Source organism: Neodiprion lecontei, chromosome 5, assembly GCF_021901455.1.
Source record: "Neodiprion lecontei isolate iyNeoLeco1 chromosome 5, iyNeoLeco1.1, whole genome shotgun sequence".
Taxonomy (NCBI): domain Eukaryota; kingdom Metazoa; phylum Arthropoda; class Insecta; order Hymenoptera; family Diprionidae; genus Neodiprion; species Neodiprion lecontei.
In genome coordinates this window covers 30,147,048-30,169,608 of record NC_060264.1, presented here as the reverse complement: position 1 = coordinate 30,169,608, position 22,561 = coordinate 30,147,048, and the positions used below count along the sequence as shown (strand labels likewise).

Here is a 22,561-nt window from a genome sequence, read left to right as displayed (position 1 = left end):
TTAATGAAACCTTTTTTCGCAACGCGTTTGGATGATCATTACGATCTTCATCCCTATAAAATATTTGAAATAATAAAGACCCTGCAATAGATTGTATGCAAATTTTAAAGTACGAATGGTCCATCGATTGTTAGAAAAAAAATGTTTGCAACAACGAAGCTAGCATAGATAAAATATGTACAAAGGAATGGATAGAATTTTGAATTTGAATTCAAAATTACAGTTTATTGTTATCTTTGTATGGACTAGTATAGTATAACCATATACACATTCAATAGCTCACTTATTTAATAGTTTTAATTTATATAATACACTCACAAACATTGATAGAGAGTCATGATATTCTTTGTAGTGCAGTACTCATGACTTGTGAAGCTACGGCGTAAGCTCTATAGTATGTATGTATATCTATAAGATAGGTATAATTATTTATATATTTTTTTTTTTATACGAATGGGCATTGTTCTCCTTTATTTCTTTCATTCTTCCTAGTATTTTCGTTTTTCCATCCCTAGTATATATTTTTTTTCATTCAAACTTTACCACGATTTTTACTTATGCTTTGTCCTCTTTGTTTCTCTTCATCGTTTTCTACCACATCATCACAATTGAGCTTAAGCTGACCTCGCAATAATCTTCACTAAATTTTGTCCAGCGACACTTGTTCGTCACATGATTATAAAAGAAAAATCTCAACAAGATTATCGACGGTCCGTAGAGGTATATTTCAAAGAGTTTAGACTTAAATTAATGAAATTCACTGGCAACGATTTGAAAATTGGGTATAGGTAGGGTACGTGTATTTTTATAGAAGAGCATGAAATCAGAGATTCTAGACCAGCGATGGCGGAGTAGTTTTTATCATTTACAACACTTACAATGACTATGAAAAATAGGCGTTTATGTGATCATTACTCTACATCCAAATTTCATAGTGTATGATTAATAATAGCCACATTTCGAATAGTAATAAAATCAGAATAAAGATCATGCGTAATAATTTTAAACGCCTGTTTTTCATAGATGAGGCTCACCTTAATTTTCCCAATAATATTTTCTTTCGTATCCATCCAAAGGATAGCAAGATATTTTCTAAGAATTTAAATTGCGGATGTCTTTGTTAGATTTTGAAAAGAAAAAAAAGAAAAATGAAAGTGGCTAGACATGATCAGTCCAGTCTGTTCACGATGGCTGAGTATTTCCCTCGTCTTATTTAGTTATATATTTTATTCTTAGAGTAATGACTAGATACATTTCAGCCACCCAACTATGTATATCATATCGTTTGATCCCATAAAATATATCCGCAAGTATCCGAAAAATTCTGACGAAAACATCAGACGGCGAGAAAATTCATTGGACAATCAACGACACTCAAAGTACGTTCGAATAGAACAAATTAGTTTCAATTTCGTTCTCTTACTTGTTTAGAACCAGTGAAATTTTTCGCGGAAAAATTATACTTCGTCGAAGATCGTCAAAATGTTTAGGAATTACACATTACCTCACCGTCGTAAATATCAATATATCGAATTTGAAAGCCTTAATAATAGCTGAAAGTTGAAAAGTAGCTCAGCAAAAATAGACAAAACGTTAGCGATACGTTGTAACGATAATAGTAGGTACCTATCTAGAAGAGCACACAGCTATAATCCTTTATAAAATTATACTTACGCACCATCGTATAGTATAGTATAGTATAGTATAGTATAGTATATTAAAGTATATAGCATAGTTTGAATTACAATTATTCATAGCCATACCGCTGCTACGGTAGATCAATTCTATACACATATTCCATTTATAGAAGAAATCTACACGTCATGTTACAGAGCACGTATTCAATTATAATACCGATTAATCTATTGTCCACGTTTTGTCATTCATTTGACACCGTAACATTCTTGTATATAAACTCTGCTCTTCGCCGTTGCTGCGGCTTTTGCAATTGATAACTCACTCGAGTGATTTCCCGTATTATAGAACATCAAACGTTATTGTGCCTTGTTAACAGAACGACTCGTTGATTCAATCGATTGATTAAAACAACGTAACTATTGCTCAGGTTCATCCTTTCTAAAAATAATTCTAAATTTTAGATCCTAATTATGAATTATCTGTAACGTATTTCAAGTGCGCGAATATTCGGTTCACATCCTACAGTTTCTTTTACAGTCAACAGAGCTCTTCTAAACAATTACCGAAACTCTCGTCGTCACTATACATATCTATTGCATGTACGTATAACTATAAATTCCAAGTATCTATACATATTATTATATTATAACGATGATCGTATAGTGCAAAACTAATAATTAAATTGGGGCATCGGCGGGCGTATTGAAGCAATCGCTTGTATTATATAATTAATATGTGAAAGATAGAAACGAATGAGAATTTTAGAAGAGAAGAGTTGATCATCATCGTCTTTAAAACGAGAGAGATATATGTGATGTTTTTTTTTTTGTATTTTTTTGTTCGCGTTTCATAGTTATTATCTTAAGTTTTTAATTTTGCGTTTTCTTCTTTGTTTTTTTTTCTTCTTTTTTTTTTTTTGCTATAAATCTCGACGACAAAGTCCTCTGCACTTATTTAATATACAGTATTTAGTCCACCACGATTTATAACACCATCGCGGTAAAGACCCTTTGTGCTATTTATAATGATGTGCATTGCATCTCCTATCATCATTTCTTGGCGATCTCGATACGCATTTATGTTTCCCGTAGCAATTTGATCGGAAAATTTGATATAACGTTCAAAGTTTAACATATAATTTGCTACGAGAAACCTATGCTGATTAATAAAATTTATAATATATTCATACATTTTAATAATATATAATTTATAGTATATGCATATGTTATAACGCGTGTATGCATGTATGTATGTACGTATGTATAAATTATGCTTGGATAAATATTCAGTTAATTTGCAGGTGGAGGCTACCGTTTTTGGTTTGCCGTTATTACTCGTAATCGATTAGCTAAGCGGGAGGAGCTCAGGCCAAATAATTTATGTATACAGTGTCCCTTTTAAACCGAACTTTCAATTCGGGGCGGACAACATATGTCGGATTTAATATTCAAGACGTTTTAAATGGATGGCGGTGGATGTATTGTCTCTTTTCTATGCGACGTGACATGACGTGACGGCCAGGTGACTTTTTCAAACTTTATATGTACACCGGAGACTCCTGGCCAGTTAATAGCCGAAACATTGATGTTGGCATAGTCTTCATCAGAATCTGAAAACAATCTTCTTTAGAATAGTCATAATTTTCAACCTACTTTTACGTAAAAACATTTTAAACATTTTTCATTCGAATTCAGAGAATACTTGGAAATTTTACCGTCAAAATTTGGGAACGAATGTTGACTCTTTTCGGGGAATGACAGTGCAATTCAGAGCATTTTTTGTTTTTCATTAAATAAAAGTAAAAATTTATTCCATTATCACCTCCCCAACAGACGTGGCCAAGAGATTGACGATTTTTTCATGCGGCACGGCGACGACACTTTGATTGTTGATTTCAATGATTCTATGGCCAACCCTGACCCCTCCTCTCTCTGCGATTCCTCCCCGTAGAAGACTGCATATAACTCCATTTTGTACACTGAATCCTAGCTGATATTTTGTGTCCGGTCTTTTTATCTTGACCTCAACGACCGGGGCGCACGGGACGACAGTGAGCTTGACGACCGTTTGATTTTTAGAATTTTTTATATAAGTCTGACAAGTAGACAGCGGCAGGCCCACCAACGATACACCATTTATCGCTATTATTTGATCGCCGATGTTCAACTGACCGCAGCGAGCCGCAGCACCCGCTGGGGCGAGGTTGGCTATTACAACAGTCGGAAGCATGGACCCCCACCCGGATTCAACAATAACTACGCCAAGAATTTCACCCTTTGCTTTTGGAACGACGACCTGGAAGTTACGATTCAAACTGTTAAATTGATTCAAGGTTGACCGGAGTGCAATGTCGATTTCAAAGTGCCTGGCAAATACCTCTTTCTGCATCTCCTTCTTGGCGAACATCTGCAGTTCGTCACCGAATATCTCCTGGGAGTTTAACACCTCCTGGTAGTCCATTTCCTTGACGAAACTGTGGTCCTCTATTCCATTCGCTTTGAGGAATTCCATATAAGCGACTTGGAAGGCTTGCCCGATGCTTTGGGCAATGAACTGCGCTTCTTCACTCTCAAAAACGTGACAGATCATCTTTGGAGTTCGATTGATTTTTGGCGCCTCTTCCATTTCGTGCGGTACGAATCTTCTACGTGCCATTAATACTACTAGATCCCCAATGTCTGCTATGTACGATATCGTCCTCAGAGCATGATCCATCATAATTTCTTTTAAATCGGTGTTTAGGACCATTATTTTCTCCGTCGAAATAAACAGATCCACCTCTGTGCTCGGCTGTGTTTCTCCATCTGGCGCCTTGGGAGAGATGAATAGAAAAAGAACCGATTGACGAATTTATCATCACGAAATTGACTAGGTTGTGTTAAATTTATATACTCACCAACGCCTAACGTCACAAAGCAGCGTGTTAAATAAAATGGAAATTTTACAGAGTTATTTAGTATTATCACAGTGTTGGTAGTGGTTATACAGTAGATTCAATCATTTCTCAGCGTGCAGTATGATATAAGTTCAACTGAATCAGAGTCGCAACTCAATAAACTTAAATGATTATATACATCAATGTGGTGATAGAATATCAGGGGGTTAACCATTTTTAAAGTAATAAACACATCATTGAAGAGAATTACACGAAATGTGGTAAAATTTTGATAAAATGCTAATTGTACCCATAGGTTTTAGAATTGTCAATAAAATTTCCGTGAATATCGAAATTAATGAAAGCTTAGAGATATCCGTAAATCTTCAGGATGATCATGTTCAGAACATGGCCCAAAAAAATATACCATAAGTTTGTGTGATTCAAATCGATTCTCAGAGATATTTCAACAGCATCAATGAAATTCTAAAGGAACGTATCGATTGTTCCAAGATTTGCACGGCAACTTTTTAAAAAATTGTAAAATCTTGTTGAAGTCGTAAAAATCTACGATACATTGAGTACAGTGGTGGTGACCACAGTTAGGAATGGTGAACTCTTGTAACAAGTATACAAGTTATATATCGAGGTTGTCAAGTTTAGTGACAGCTGTGTAAGAAATCTGCTATAAGAGCGTCGTTTAAACTTGAAACGAGCGACACTTCGGGCATGACCTTCTTAAACTGAAAGATAAAATCTAGAAAAAACAAAAAGAAATAAAAGACAGACAAAAGTAATAACGATCAGAAAAGTTTCTAAATAAGTTCTAAACAATGAAAGGAACTTCTGGTCTAAGGGCGGGCGGACCTTTATCTTAGTGACGGCCTCTTCGACCATGTGTTTCTTGAGACGTTTTCGCCGCTTTCGTCCCCCTTCCTCTTCCACCTCCACCGACCCAAGAAACTGTAGTCTGAAAACCGTGGTGGGCCCCAACGGGCCGCCGATTGGGGCCAGCTGGGACTGAGCCCCGATACTGATAGATTCAGACTGTCCACCACCTGAGGTGCTCCCTATAAGTTCTTCGCTTGAGTCGCACTCATCTTCCTCAAGGCTTCCTTGTGACGCAACACTGCATCGACCATAGGCATGTTGCCCACCATAGTTTACCAGCGTTGCCTGCATCGGCACTGGACCATCCTTCCGTTACGCACGCGCCAAACAAACAAACAAACAAAGGCTCTGGCTAGTCACATTGCCACGGCACCGACACAGAACAAGACAAAGAGAGCCAAAGCTCTAGAAATTCTCATTGCAAATATAATAAGTAAGTAAGTAAGTAAGTAAGTAAGTATTTAGGTGCGAGTGTTAAAAAAGCTTGTCAAGACATTATTTCCACTCTATTTTTTTGTTTCTTTCTTTTTTTTTTGCAATTTCAACTAGATACTGGCTGTAAGCTGCTGCTGCGGCCCTGGCAAAGGGAATTATTTGGTACATCGATATTTCAGTAGTTGGTACACGTTTCGAATCAGTTAAAGTTAAAAACCAATGTTTGCTATGCAATCTTTGAAGTGGGTGAAAAATTCTTTTTCTACATGATTCAGAAGAGAAAATCAATTTGTGAACAATTACTTATAATATTGGATACAAGTTCGTTCGAATTATCCTTATCTATTCGGTGCGAATAAAAAGGGCAGTACATATCAGGTACAGAGATTTGAGTTCGACTGTCTGCGATCCTTCCTAGCATTGGCTATCTGAGATAATCTGTGGCACCAGTTTGCTAGAGGCAGGTAATCGGGGATGGAAAGCAAGCTTGGGCGAGGATAATTGCAAAATTTTCTCATTTTCAAGAAAACTGCGGAAGAATCAGGCAAAAGACACGAAGAAGCAGGCATAATAGGCACACAAACGGAGGCTCGCTCAATATTCTCCTCCTGTCAACTGTCGCCTAAGTGCTTCTACAAGAGATACTCTATACGCTGTGGAAACCGGCAGCGTGACAAAAGTAAGTTCAACGAGATGTAAGCGGCATCAAGCAAAGCTCCATAGTGCCTTGCAAAAGTAATAACTATTTTGAAAAGAAGAAAAAAAAAAAAATTATTCACTAAGTAATTCACAAAGTAGCCAAAGTATCGCAGCCAGATCTTGTAAAGTAAGCAAATACGAAACAAAGCAAAGTAGAAGTCACGTACGAAAGGTACGTGACTGCGTGTAATGGAATAATAACAATGCCGATTAATCGAGGCGAGAGAAACGAATAGATAGATCAAAGTTTATACAAACACAGACAGACAGACAGACAGACAGACAAACAGACAGACAGACACGTCAAAAGTTACATTGAGAAGATGACAGTGTTCGGTGGTCGGGTGGTGGTGTTGGTGATGTGAGGAAGGGGGGCGCTACACTGAAACATCCAGGCCTCTTTACACAATGGCCATATGACAATTATTTAGATTAATTCATATAGTAAATTATATATTAAATAAATATGGCGGCATAAATATGATAAGGTCACAGTATTTTACACATAACGATGTTTCTTTTATCTGTCGTTAAAGTTACAATCTGTCAAAGTAATTACAGTACACGCCGTGAATACATGATGACATTCAGTGCATGCGTCTATTATCGTGTACGGAATTCCTTTGAAAAGAAAAAAGACAAGAAAATTTAAAAAATTAACTTTTTCTTCTACGACAGAGTTGGGTAATAAATCAAAAGCGATCTTGATTTAAACGATCGAAATTACACTGAAAATAAAAATCAAGATCGGTAAGTGTTACCTAACAAAATATTACATTTGGCATATTCTGCACTGTTTCAACCACAGTTCGCACCCCAGAGCGCTCAGCTCTTGTGCAACTTTTCGTTTCGTCATTGAGATGCAATTAATTGGGATTAGAAAGGATGAAGTGCGTTAGAAACAGAGCTGAATATTTCATATGGACAGTTCTAGTATACAATATTATTCTGTATTCCTATAATACAGATTTACAAATATATAAATATATGTATAAATTACGATCAGATATTTCTGATCCTTAACATAGAAATTAACATCTGCACTGCTTACCTTTATCCTAGAAACAGCCTCCTCTGCCTGGCACATTCTGGTTGATTTCGTTGGCTGTCCTTCGCATACCAACTGTGTGGATCCTAGATATCTGGCGCGGAATAAGACGCCTTCGATCAGGACTGAAGGGTCGGTGAGTAAAGCTGAAATAACGAGAGTAACGCATAATTTAGAATCATCGAATAAGAAATTAGTGAGCTGGCCAAACGTAGCCAGATACTCTGTGTGACAGCCGAGCAACTGGACAGACTTCACTTGGACAAAAGATTGCGAAGAATGAGATTCATCTTCGCTCTCATTCCCTGGCGAGTTTACTAAAAACGAATTAACCATGCTCGCTAGTAGATGTCAACTTTGATACAAAAGAGAGTGGAGTGTGGTGGAGATTAAATTTTACGATCAAGTCACTTAACGTCTTACGTGAAACTTCACTTTAGCAGTTTCAACGAGTTATTAGGCAACGAGTAATTTACAATCAAGTTAAATCTCGTTATCAATACAATGTCAACAGTGAAGTACGTAATTTCATTTTTTATCAACACCAAAGAAAGTGATATTAGACAGATTTCTTAATAAAAAAATGGTGTTACTAGACTTACGTACCATTGGCGTGCGTTGAGACGTAATCGAAGCACAACACGTTATCCAAGATAGCAGCGTTAAACAGGATTTGAAGAGTTGTTATTGAATGCAGAAGATTATTTAATTAAATAGAGATAACCACACGCTAGAGAGCCAATTCTGTTACACAAGAAATTAAAGACAGAGATGTAATGTTTCGATAAACTCGGCATGCAAGACTGGAATGCTACGGATGGTTCAATTTTTCATCTCAATATTTACCTTACTCATAACTCTAATATTACTTAATTGAAAAACAAAAAAGAGAAAAACCATAAGTTTCCATTTAAATTCACATTCGTACAGGATAACAAGATATTTGATGCTACCTTCTTTGTTTCTGCTCTTCTTCTTTCCATCCTTATCCTGAAAAATAACGAACATTCAAACAATGTGAGAGGTACCTAGCATTCTATCAATAATCCTTGTTTTTCAAGCGGACGAGCACAGCTTCGGCGTTTGATTTTTATCCCAATTTAAAATCATCACATGATACTTGTCAAATAAGTTTAGGATCTAAAGAGAAAAGCGTTACTTCTCTTTTCCATTTGCCCGAGTAACTACTATTTGATAGATTATACTGTAGTTGAAATTTTGCGAGTGTCTCGAATTGCAAAATATATGAAAGCATAAAATTGACCTTTCAAAAAAAATATTTTTGGAAAAAATCAAGTCCATGTGAATATTTTGGAAATCAGTACGTGCAAGTTTTCATCCAAAATCTGATTGCTGTTTCAGAGTCTGCTGTTGAGTTAATATTGTTCACTTTTCAAGTAAAATGTGATTCCTGCTGAAATTGAAAAAATAATCAAAGGTCTAAGCTGATCGAGACATCCGGTTACCTCGTTATAAAAATGTTTGCATGCTTGCTTAACAAATATTGAATGAAAAGCTGTGACAATGTAGCCATGCGCTCCCCTATGCATATTAAAAATCTGAGTAAAAATTAAATAATCACAAGACGCGGGGTTACATATAAAGTGGAAAATGTGCATAATTTTTTTCCAGAAGAGAATGGAACAATGTCTAATTTTCACAACACCAATTTTGAGGATAACTTTTAGTAAGCAATAAATCAAACTTCATATTCAATTAAAACTGCAATTGAAACTTCAAGTTTATATCCTATATCCTTTCTCTTCCATTACAGTCTCTCTGACTAGTGCGACGTTTCTAAAGTAGATAGAGTTAACAAAGTATAACATGCATCCTAAATGATATTTCAAGGTTCGAACCCTATATAAGTACATATTCCTGGTGTGAAAATTTCACAGTAACGTTTACAACTTCAAACAGCTACTCTGATTCTGAATGGGTTTGGGGGAATTTCTACGTTTCGTTTGACTATTGTCAAAACGAGGGATTGTGAAAAGTTTAGAAGTATTTTTGTACGATTTTTTGATAACTTTCCGCGCAGTTTTTATAAGTTCGAAGGAGTAACCAAAGTCCGTAAGACGCTCGTTGAAATTTGGAGAATATTTTGGAAAACCTTGGACAGGAATATGTATTGCAACAAAAGGAATTCAACTGTGAAATTTTTTGAAAAATGTGTTGGATCAGGTACGTAAAAGATTAAGTAGATAGTTTTGTGTAATTTATACTAAATGGCCTAGATGATTAAATAATTTCATGTCAATTATGAAATTGTTTGTATAAATTTCCAATCTTCAACATGCTTACTCGCGTTATTTCTATCTATCTATTCACCTGACTATATAGTGTTTGATATTCAATCGCTTTTAATAGAAAACAACGTGCTGCAATTCAATCACTGCTCCAGCAAGCAAGTTAGATACATCGATCGAAGAGGCAATTTTTCCGCAGAGAAGAGAATAATACGAAAAGGAATTTAAAATACGAGTGATCAGTTTAAACTATGACATTTAGCCGAAATTAGATACGAAAGTAATTAAATGCAGAGTCCAAATTTTTATGTAAGATTCAGCCAGTGATTCAAGCTGATCACCTCGTAAATAAACAACTATCTTCGAATAGCCTGGTGATTAAATAGGTGTAACTAGAGTCGTGCGGCAATCCAATAAATTAATAATCATTTTTTTTTCAGTTCGAAAAACTGCGTTAATTGAAGTTAAATAAATCAACTGGAAACTCTATGAGCAGTAAGCAATAACGATAGGCAATGTCAGCGAATGTGACGAAGGGAGCACCTTTTTCACCTTGCCGCTGGATTCCTTGAGGCTGTGAGGGGGCGAGGGAGAGTTTTTGGCTGGGGTCTTCTGGGGGCTCGACGCAGTTTGCGTGGGACTGGTTGCTTCGCGATCACAGGGTGGCGATTGGGTGGCGGAAACCGTGGTGGCGGGAGTCGGAGGAGGGGGAGGAGAGACCGAGACCGATACTGAGGTGGACGGCAGGGGTTCGGAGGGTGGCAATGCATCTAGAGGAGCGACGCTCAACGTTTTCGGCGGAGTCTGTTTGGGAGTCGCAATTTTTGTACTCATTGGTGGCAACATTGTCCTAGTTTTAGGCTTCCGCCACCCCTGCGTAATACCAAGACACCATTAGTAGCACACATACACCATTAGTAAAACTCTAATTTTCAGATAAGTTCTTTCCATTCTAAATATTATCGTTATTATCATATTGCGCAATTTCAGGGTTGCGCAAGTAAAAAAAAAAAAAATGTATATATATATACACATATATATATATGTATTTCAATATTTTGTACGTAAATTCTCAAACTAACAATCAACCCTTTGTTTCATTCTGCTTTATCAAACAGTACAAATTGTTTTTCAATGTACACCAGACAAGCAAAAAAAAAACACTTTACTTTCGATGCTCTTGGGTAATCTTGTAATTTTTTCAAAACAGCATTTATATACTCTTTCTCGCGATAAGATATGAAGTAATTAAGGAAAATCCTTTAATTTGTGTCATGTTACCCTGAATTCCTTGAAAATACAAGAAAAGAAACAGAAAAATTTTATATTGTATTTGTTTGAGAGAGAGAGTTCGGTGCTAATTTCAGGTTTTTTGAAACTACAGATCAAAATTCGATTCTTGACACAAATCTATTGTCCTTGGTTTTGAAGCACACACTTGAGACCAAGTTCAGTGAAGACATTGAACTTAAATGTTTGCTAAATGGCTCATTTGCTCACGCACATTATCGGCGTCGCAATGTATTTACACCTGATTCAACAAATCCAATTAATATAACAAAAGTGGGAAATGTGTATTCTCATTGGTTAAACAGATTGTTTGATACCTGCTTCTCTGTACTTATTTTTCTTTATTTTATTGTCAGCACACATGGACGATGCCTCAATTGAATTACACAAAAATATTGTACCTACTGTGTAAAACTCCTGATTTAGAACAAAACAAAAGTTCATATTCACCTTGTCGTCGTAGAAACCTTGGTCATCCGTTCTCTGTTGTCCGAGAAGTCTGTCAGTCTCAAGATCTGTGTCCGCTTCTTCTTCGTCTACAACCTCCTCCACTTCACCGTCAGCGTCTTCTCCTACTCTTCTGGCTTCCGAATCTTCGCTGTTACTCTCCCCGCAGGCTCTCCGCCTGCCATCCAATATACTACCTCTTAGTTAGACGAACTTATAACGACAAAAAAACTCGTGACAGTTTCGAGGAATCCCAAAAGTTAGTCGTTAAACGGGAAACTGTTTCAAACCCCGTGAGATCATTAAAACCCATGATCGTATTAGATAATTTCAATGTATTTGATGAATCCAACAAGAAGCTAATCAAATTCTGCGAAATATATGCCATGATGTTTTCGAACAACTCAAAATTTTTGTGTACTCTTGGAATGCCTCATTTATTTCAATTCTTTCACTTTTATTTAACAATAATAATGTACCTTGGTATCCATACAGGGCTGACGCTTGGCTCTGGAGGATCTTCGGACGGTGATTTGACTGGTAGAGTTTTCGTTCTCTGTAGAGCCATCCTGATATCTTTGATAGCAGCTTCAACTTCGCCGCCAGTTTCTAAGTTGGCGCTTTGCCTGCCCTGAGGTGCTGGGGGTGGCGGCGTGCCGAGAGGGTCAAGTCCGTCCAGTTCAAGTTCGTTAGTCTCGTAAGAAATGTCTTTCCTTTCCTTACTAGTGACAAATAAGTCAGGCGAAGTCGTTTTCAGAGAATGCAAAATATCTTTGGTAACATTAAGGCTCACGTCTTTACCAGACTCGTTCTCAGAGCCGAGCATGTCGTTGCGCGTCCTCTGTATAATCTCCCTCTCGATCTCGTTTATTTGTCGCTTCATGAGCATCACTGTTGGATTATTGTTATCCGTGTCACTGGCATGTCCGCTCGACAATCCATCCTCGAGCACAGGCATGCTTGTGTATATTCTAAGAGAGTCTGAATTGTTTCCAAGGTCACCAACGGAGCCCAAAAGCCCGCTAGCAGGCATCAGTTCGTTGTCCATCATCATCAATGACATTTCACTGTCTAAATCACCGCAGTTACTGTCGCAGTCTGTTGTCTCAGGGCTGAGGGTGAAATTCCTTGAATGTCCAACCTGCAGACCAACTTCTGTCTCACCAAGGTCTTCGCTGCTTCCGGTACCCACTGACAAGTCCAAAAAATTGTTTTCGTGCTCCACCGTCTGCTGTAATGATGAGATATTTTTACCACATATTTAATGCTCAGATTAGTTTATTATTAATGAACAGATTATATGATGTGGATTCGTAATGATTCAAAATCAGTCTTGCTCACCGTCTGGGAAAAGTCAGCCCTCTGCTTTTTGGGTGACTCGTGTATCAGGACTTCTTCCAAAGTTGGCGGGCCACTGGCTAACCTTTGGCCTACGTACGCGCTTCCGGCTTGCCTCCGAAGTTCGTAGTCGAGATCCTTAGGAGTAATCGGCAATGAGACAAATAATCCTATTTTTTTTTTTGACGAAATTAAGGAAAACGGGAGCTGAAGAAAAAACGTACTTGAAACAGAGAAGAATCAATATTGTTCTCCTTTTCTTCAGTAGGTGGAGGACACTTGAAAAATTCTTCGAGCACTTTCCGTGTCTCCGAAAATTCGTAAAGGTAGTCAAATGTACTGCCACCTGGTGAAACGAGACTAGATAAATTATCACTCGGCAGTACAGAGGACTTCAAACAGTCTTCTTCTTCTTCCTCCTCATCCTCTGGTTCTTCGGGCGGTGGAGGTGTGGGGCAGGAAGGTGGTTCCTCAATTCCAGACGAGGCCAGTTCTACAACGGGCTTTTCAGAAATTTCTACAGGTTTTTCCTCCTTCTGTAATTGGAATTGGAAAGTCAGGAACATGTCGAGGAGAAAAAAGTCCATGTCTCATATCCAGTCGTGATTACCTCTTTCTGATTCGGAGTAGTAGGTAAAACTCTTTGAGGAAAACCAGGTCTGGGCGGGGCGTAGATGGATGGCGATGAGAGTAGAGTGGGCAGTCTAGAATTTTCACGGACTCCATAGCGTCGGGGGCTGCCAGAATACTGTGCAATAGGAAGCTCCCCAATTACTCTGGCAACCTTGTGATTACGTTCTGGAGGAGGAGAGTCTCCCTCGCAATCACTGGCTGGAGTAACAACCTAATGAAAAAGACATTTTTTATCTCACAAAGCTCGTCAATTTTCCATTTGCATAGTAGAAGCCGCTGCGGCGAAGACAAAATCATCAATGATAACGGGATTTTCTTTATTAACAGTAACTTGTAACGCAAAAAAAAAAGAACTGAGCCAAATCATTGTTAGTGATTTTAGGAATAATATTACATGCACAACGAGAAACAAAGTGAGAGAAGTATAACGATTATTCACCTTGAAAAAATCGGATGTATTACGATGGTAAGCGGGACTCGGAGTGCTCCCTACGCTAGATCCAGGTGGTTCAGGATGCATTCTACCTCGCTGAGAATCTTCAGTTTCGATATCGATATTGTCAGTTGTGTTTTGTTGCCCAGCATTAGTGGGTCCGAGATCAAGCCTGAGGCCTCGCCAATTGTCGTCAATATCATCAAACACAACGACCTCTCCGTCGCTCACTATTGCCATACTACGTGCAGGCGTCGTGTGATTGGATTGATAATCTACGCAGTTCTTAGGCAGGCCATAGTTAAGATCAGTAATACTTTTTGGCGTGTTATACTCTACGTTATTGCTATTCAGTATCGAGTCATAGTTTATTATGCGACTGGCTCGATTACTCTTTGGCGAATCGTAGTCTAGGATAGACTTTGTTGTATTTCGACGCACCGAGTGTACCTCCGACGAAAATACAGTCTCTGTTACTTCGCGATTAGAGCGCTGTCTTCTGGCCTCTCCGCATCTGCGAAAAATAATTAGAATTAAAACACGATAAGGGCGTCCTGGTAGTGAGCTTTTACCGAGTTACATGAGTAAATTTAAAATATATACATTTTTTAGCGAAAACAGAGAATTTGGAATAATATTCTTGCTAATTACCGGCTTCTTAATTCCCAGACGCTCTGCCTATTTGGTGATTTATTGTTCTTTTTAACACTGAGCTTGTTATCTGTCTGACAGTCATCCACTGCCAGAGAATTTGATGCAGCCAAGAATCGCGGCTTTCTTGCAGCAACTTTACCTCTGCTTTGCGAGAATACCTCTCTACCGCCAGCAATCTCAATAATCCTGTGCAAACATTAGGTCGCATTATTATCTGAGCATACATTCCATAAATTAGGCTGTAAAAAGATGAAAAGCTATTAAAAAGACAAAAGTATCGGGATCTTCACTCATTCTATCCTAAGAACAGCAAGTGCAACGTATAATCGGAATCATGTAAAATGTGTTATCTCCATCATACACTAAAAGCGTGGAATTCGGTTACTTTGGTCGAGGGCAGTTTTCTCGCTAGGTTAGGTCGTTATTATTCAGAGTTTTTCTACTGGTACTAATAAGTAATTGGGCGATATTCTACATCAGAAATTTAAATTACGATTACTTTCTGATCACGAGAAAATACGCACGATAGAAACATGCAGTGATTTTTTTACACTGACAGCAGTCGACAGATTGCGGAGAATCAGGTTTAACCACAAAAAACGAAAGAGAAGATATCTATGTATATGAAAATCTGATCAGTTCTGTTGCTGCTGCTGCCTACCTCGCTAAAGACGAGAATTGATATATTCATCTATAAAAATAGATGGGAATTGTGACGAATCGTTAACAACAATGCACGATTGACGTACGCAACGTACGTACGCATATCCATTTCAAACATGGAACAATGCAATGAATTATTTATCTATCGGCTGTTTCGCCAAATGAAAATATTCGATTTTCGATCGTTCTTCGACATTATAGATCCAATATGATCGGCATCTTAGTTTGCTAATTGAGTGCAAGTCACTTGCTGTGTTTGTGTGTTCATATTTAGTCAAGAGATGGCGCAGAATCCGCAATTCTCGGTTGAAGAGACAGGTGGTTTTTTTCAGGAAATCAAATCATGAAGGATTTTTCACCAGAAATTTTACGAGGATCCATTACTATATTGAATTTATAGATCGTGGTACGGCATATTTACAAAAATTGAACGAATTGCAATGTTCTGAACAATCGATATCGTCTTCGGATCAGTATCTCAGCGTACGTTATGTAATACATTACATGGCAAAAACCGTATTGCTGGAAAGGTACGGAATTCAGATCTACAGAGATGATATTACAATTCTACAAAAGAACAAATGGTAAAGCAAATATCAACGAGCCTTGCTCTGCACTAGTAAAGCTTTATAAATTATATACCCCAAAAGTCGAACGACAGCTTGAAAATCGCAAACCGATTGGTCGTCTGGATATCTTCTACCACCGAGCTTGCAAATTTCATTTTTTGTTCAAACTGTTCGTGCGAGCAAGTCGCGCTACTTATCAGACCCTTTTATGAAATCTTTCGAAAGTTGATACGAAGAAGATCAACTCTTGGCGAATGATCATTATTCAAGATATGAAAATGCCGTTGAAAAGGACACTATCTTCACGTTTGGTCTCTGGGGACTGCCATGGTATTATAAACTCGAAAGTTGAAGTATGGTTGGGAGATTTGTATTTTAAATTCACTGCCTTCAACCATGAGATCCTTTGAATTAGTTTTATAACCATCATTATTTTTTGCGCAAACTTTAAGCGGCAAGTGTCATCTTATTCCGCTGACGTTCGCAGCTTTACGGGTGGTAAAAGGTTTAGGAAGTAAGGCGGAGAATTTTAGATGTCCTATTTGGTAGTCAGAGGACCACGCGAACCTGGCATTTCGAAAGCATTACTGCCGAAGAATAATAATGTCAAGCTTATAGTCGATATCTACTCGCGATTAGAAACCAGATTACGCGCTGAATACGTTCCTATTTGTTATTTTGACATTTGAAAACCTCGCATGCCTAAATAAGCGAGTTTGAAAGTATGAACATATTCACTGTTTTAGAATTCCAGTAAATTGATGTACTCTGCTTTTGAAAAGATCTAGGAAATTTACAGTCTACGTCTATTGTAGAAAGAATTACAAAATAATGGTACTGAAAACCGGCTAAAAATGGTCCAAGTTTTTTTGCAATTTGTTTCAATTCAAATCACTATGAAAGTCAACTTAATCAGCGCACAGTACACAATCCATGAATAAGCAAAATAAATGAATCACCTCGAATCGCGAAGTTTGTAGCTGCGATCGCCTTTGGCGGAAGTCAAGATATAAACAGGGCTTTCTTCGGGGCCGCTGTCTTCCAGGGCGTCTTGAGACTGCGCCTGATGGTCGCTTCCGGCGAGACTGACGTAGTTTGGTGCATCTTCGCTGCGCCCGGAAGCTGACGATGAGCTTGACGAGGGCAACTTCGCGGTTGTTACCGGAAGCTGGGGCTCACCCGGAAATCCGGCGACGACACTCGTAGCCGTCCTACGAGACAGCGAACCTGATTTTTTTCTGCCATTCGCTTGCTTTCTACACCTAAAGGAACGCAACTCGGATCTCTTATTGTTAAACATCGTGCAGAATGAGTTGTTGGGCATATACAGGGCGGGTCTACAATATTAGGTACATACTTCTACATACGTTAAGATAGTGAAGGACTAAGTCCTTTCAAACATGCATCTGGTAACGGTTTACTTTAAAATTACGCTGCAGGGAGTTTTCACTGGGTTTGAAAAGAGTTTTCAGAAAAAAGCGCCTGTCGGATAAGAGATAGGCAGCACACTATACGCAATATTTGAAAATTCATCTTGGCGCGTGTATATGAGTGTTGCTCAAAATTTTACTACATCCAATTTCGCTGAAGTGTAATCATTCATAGGAATTGATATAGTGACTATAATCAAGAGTCTGCAAGGTATCTTTTGATAGAGAAGAAATCTTGAATATTTGTCCTTTCACTTTTACAATATTTTGATATTGGAATATGTATTTGTACAAGTTCAGCAAGATATGTAAAAATTCAGTTCAAAATTTGTCCAAAAAATATGCCAATAACCAGGACCTTGAATTTTGGCAATAAATTCCTCGAAACTTCTAGTAATCCCAGATAGTACAACAAATGGAGTCTACTGGACGTTTTGCAAATATACCGGATTATTTCCGTGATGTGCCCCATAGGGATCCCTAATTATAGGCAAACTGGGGTAAAAATGCACAACAAAAAAGCAACGGATGCTCAGAATGAACTTGTACCATAATTTGCCTACTATGAGGCGCATCACGGGAATAACTCGGTAGAATGGGAAGAAATGCAGGGTTAAACTAGCTCTCAAAAAGAGTGTCTGAGGAATCTCACTGCATATAGCGCACAAAATCTACGTTACTTTAGGGGAGAAGACAACGACTAGCAATGGTGAAAAAAAGGATGTAACTTGCCTGTCGGAGGTGTCGCGTTCGAGGTCGATCATGTCTGCGTCTTCGTCGGGGTTGTTGTTGTTGCTTTTAAACTTGTCGACGGAGTTCGCGATCGTCGTGATCGTCGCGATGGTCGCAATTGTCGCGATGTTGGCTGCTGCAGCGGTGCGGTTGGTGGTACCAGATGACTCGTCGGTATGCCGAGGATGGTCATGCGGATGACTCGGCGTCGAGCCCCCCGATCGCGGGGGTTGACCGCCCCTAGGCCGACATTTTGGGAACAGGCGGTTCAAGTCTGCGTTCTCCAAAATCAGACTGGTCATCGCCGCGACTCGACCGCGTCACTCGGGTTGGCTTCCATCCTTCAATCCCAATAATTTCCATACACAATTACCATCCGTGTATGCAGGCACATACTACAAACCTGCTACACGTAACATCACACAGGACAAAATCACGATCTATAAGGCGTCTGAAATAACCGATTTCACATTATTGTCTCTTGCCCGTTTCAAAGATAAACTGCAATTTTACACTGACATTGATGTTTTACATTTTCTACCATGGCACTTGTCTAACGAAACTTGATCAAGATACTCGAGTGTAAAATTACAAACTGAAGATTATTACGCGAAATAAAAGAATGTAAGAACTTGAAAGGGATTGCAAGTTTTTCAAGAATCCCGGCACCCTCCGCGCTCGCGTGTAGGACAAATAAAGGGTCTCAGCTCACAGAGATCTCTCCTTTTCAATACACTGACAATGAGTCATAGGAGAGAGCCAGAGTCACGCGCCGTGGCTCACGTGTCCGTTTCGTGTGTCAAATGCTAAGAGCAGGATCGATATACATGCATCGAAGATCGACGAGTAGGGGAGACCGGCCAGGGCGAAGTGGGCACCGACAGCAAAGTGAATTTCACGAACAAAAGGCCGTGTCTATTCTACACCCTCACTAAGCGCAGAACTGCTTTCAATCTCACGATCAATTGTTCACATTTCCATCCACATTATTCTCACTTGGAGTAAAAGTAGAAGAAGCAAGACACTATCGGGCGCGAGGAGATTTTACCAATCCGGACGGAATAAATCTTTACATGCTAAGACTTCCCTTTGCGTCGGGAGCCACCTCGTCCTGACCGGATGACGACGATGAGTCACGGTACCGAGGGGATCTTGAGAAGCGATTCACTTACGCGAGCGTGTATGCGTCCATCTGCACGTATACCTTTATTACTGTCATTATTGTTATGATTATTATATCCACGCGATGAACGATAGTGGCGTTGCAGCCAAGGGGCATCCAAGAGCCCTGGGGTCTAGACCAGCTTTGTTGTAAGCCTCCCAGGTGTAAAAATAACTCGCATGTATGCCAAAATGATATACAAGGTCTTGTTGTGTAGGTATTAATACGTATCGATTCTACGTACCCTTTCCTTCGCAACCTGGCTCAGGTAAATCGTACAACGTACCGAGTATGGGTAGGTACCTCTGGGTACGTAGAACTTTATAGGTACTTACGAGACGATCAATGCACGTGGGGTGATTACACGCCTGACTTGGATTTTCTACTCTTAAGAGTTTACAAGACAAGCCCGCAATATTCGATTCGTTACCCTTTTCCCGTATTATCGTTCATGATCACCGCACTTTCTCTTAAGTATTATACACCTTTCTTTCTCTATTCTTGACTTTCTGTACCCACAAATTCTAAGGTGAGAAATTAATCTGATTTTAGGGTAAAAACTGTAGATCGTTTTTTGTTCTTCGTTTTTCGCAACTGGAATAAGAAATACCGATACTATTTATTTATTCTTCCCTTCCTCGGCCCTCAAATCACGAATAATCAATACCATGTGTTTACCGAGTGGCCCGTTTTCCATCCCACGTAACCATCGGTGATAGACTTTAATGAGAATTTATTTCGTCTAATTCAATTATGCCTCACAACTTCATTTACACGTATCGAACATACGATTGAGCACGTAATTGTTCTACTGAAAAATGCAATGCCACGAGTTTTCGTTAACGCCTTTTTTTAAAGTCTGAAAAATGCATCTGGGTAATTTCGAAGATTAAGAATTATTTTATTTTACTGAATAATTGTACGGAAATGAGAAGAAACGATTGAATATTTCGAAGAAAACACCTCAAGCATCCAACTCTCTTTGGGGGCGTCCATTACTTACGTGAGATCAAAATAGGGGGGGAGTTGATAAAAAACTCACGTCACCTTTTTAACTGCGACAATATACATTATAATAACAGATAATATTTTACATTAAAAAATCAATCCCGGGCACAGACAATATTGAATATTAGGTATTTAGTGGTGTGAAGCAAAATACATGAACTTATCAAATAAATTTAATTATTTACAAATTATAAGGTAAATCTCACGTGAGGGGAAGGGAAGATACCACCACATCTTACCAATTTTCACCGAGGAAGTGGGTGGTTCAAACTTGAGAAAAAAAAAAAAAAAAAAAACACCTTACGTAATTAATGGACGCCCCCTTTCGAATATCTCCATAATCTTTTTTCATAAAGATAAAGAACAGTTATAACCAGATGTCTTTTATAATCGAGTCAGGAACCGATGTTGTGAAAATTGATCAGCGAGGTCAAAGAACGACCCATAACTCCTTTCCCATCTTTTCGGGTTTCCCGAGGGGAGATCGCTAATCCGCGTCGGTTATTCTTCTCACGTTGTAATCAGAGTAGGATAAAGAAGAAAACGACGAGCAGGACCTCTCAGGTAACTCGAATAAATTTCCTTTAAGCCACCCGCGCTTCGCACGCCGACAAAGACGTTCGCAATTGTGTGCATTGCGTGGCTACATATAGGTACACTATGTATACAGGCATACCTATCCCTACAAGCGCACCGTTGGAAGGGTGGAAAAGCGCCTGTCCGCGGCGGCGGAGGCGTCGAATACGCGGTTGGCTGCGAATGTAGGGTGAGAAAGAGTGAGATACCGAGAGAGGGAAATAACGAGAGAGGTGGCGAGTGCGGCGGGAGGATGAGAGGGCGAAGGAGAGATGAAGAGGGGGGAGCGGGAAGGAGGAGGCCGAGGGTGAGGGGTCTGGTCTGTGCTCTGCTGAGCGTGGAATCAATAGGGGGTCACTGGCACCAACAGATACAATCGGCACATTTTGAGTGGGCCTAGGCAGAGAGAGAGAGAGAGGAATTTAAAGAAATAAAAAAGAAAAGAGAAAGAGAAAAAGGGATGAATTAAAAAAAAAAAAAAAAAACTCTAGCCTCGTGCTCGCTTCTGCCCCTTCGTATATTATGCATTATTAAGTGCCTGAGGGTGGCTTGAACCGTCAAAGGCTTCAGCAGGTACGAGACACCTATTCGTGTGCACATAGGACTTGCCGTGCCAACGAAGCAGTAGGCGGGCAGTTTGACTTTGATCGGTGAATTAGCTGTTAATATACCAGGCGAAAAGATAAAAAAAAAAAAAAAAAAAACTTTACACACGCCGAGACCTGGACTATTCTAATCGACAGCGTTCGTCGAATGGTAGCAAATTTAACGAGAAAAGTTCGGCTTTGAGACTCCTTACACTTATATCAGGCACAATTCTGTAGGGGGCGTGTGCGGGAATTCAGAACAGTCCGAAGAACGAATCTACATCGTAACGATAAATTGAGACGTAAAATATGCCAACGACATTCTCCAGATAACTCGGATACACAGCGATGAATGTATAAAGTGTCGATGTCGTTGAAAGGGTCGAAAATCGTGTACCGCATTGCTGCAAATCGTTATTGCAGAAATGGTTGTGTATTTGAATTGTATAGAGAATTGTGCGTATTATAGGCAAAAGCATGTAGATGAATGTATCGACGACTCGCAATAATTAGCGAAATTCTTAACATGTGTGAGATATTGGCACGGTGGCAGTTAATCCCGTTTCGCAAATGTCACTATTTATCGATACTTGAAGTTCATTATTAAGGCTCATCATAAATTAGCCGCCCGGTGGCAACGAGATTTCGCACAAATGTCACAACACGAGAGCTTTCGGCGATTCCTTAGGAGGGCGAAAAATATCATCGGGGCTTTAGCCACGGAATGGTTAAACTCTGCGAGGGCCTGATGTTCGGATACGGAAAAATGTGAAATGCCAAGCGGCTACGTCTCAAGTTGTAAAGGCGCAGCATGTCTTGCTCGCTGTGCTATTCCGCTCGAGAAATGTAATCGATCCAGCACGTTAGCGTATGTACGTAGCATTTCGGTGGCAGGATATAGAGACGTGCGAAATAGAAAGCTATTTAAAAACGGGTTGGCAATTGTCCATCGGTACCGGAGCTCCGATCGATGGCGACATTTACCTTGTTAACAAAATGCTTAAACCTTACACTGGTCACTGGGTACTAAGGCACAAACACTTATATATCGGAGCTGTTCCGCTACCCCACGATTCGTTTTGTCTGTAGCGACGCACGGGTGTATGGTGGGTGGCCGATCACTGAGCAGACAGGCGGAAATTCACCCTTACGCCGCCAGGGCGAACTTGCGCCACGAACTACGGAGTCCACTTAGACCCGCCAC

General features: G+C 39.3%; 1 protein-coding gene across 16 annotated transcripts; it reads right to left on the bottom strand.

The window, feature by feature from the left end:
- Positions 1-204: 204 nt before the first annotated feature.
- Positions 205-22,497, bottom strand: LOC107221262. Of its 16 annotated transcripts, none has more exons than XM_046741899.1 (19): positions 22,342-22,497; positions 18,025-18,365; positions 16,822-17,124; positions 14,628-14,816; positions 13,983-14,490; positions 13,521-13,754; positions 13,135-13,446; positions 12,914-13,048; positions 12,052-12,803; positions 11,576-11,765; positions 11,117-11,125; positions 10,379-10,708; positions 8,540-8,576; positions 7,590-7,732; positions 5,381-5,710; positions 4,535-4,540; positions 4,015-4,449; positions 3,460-3,933; positions 205-3,247 (listed from the first exon to the last, which is right to left on the bottom strand). In XM_046741899.1, the coding sequence occupies exons 2-19, from the start codon at positions 18,324-18,326 to the stop codon at positions 3,176-3,178; spliced, it is 4,761 nt and encodes a 1,586-aa protein (XP_046597855.1). In that variant the 5' UTR covers positions 18,327-18,365; positions 22,342-22,497; the 3' UTR covers positions 205-3,175. The 16 variants fall into 16 exon arrangements, with proteins under 16 accessions (XP_046597855.1, XP_046597860.1, XP_046597858.1 ...); XM_046741904.1 differs by having other exon boundaries at positions 7,590-7,711; XM_046741902.1 differs by having other exon boundaries at positions 10,388-10,708.
- Positions 22,498-22,561: the final 64 nt, after the last annotated feature.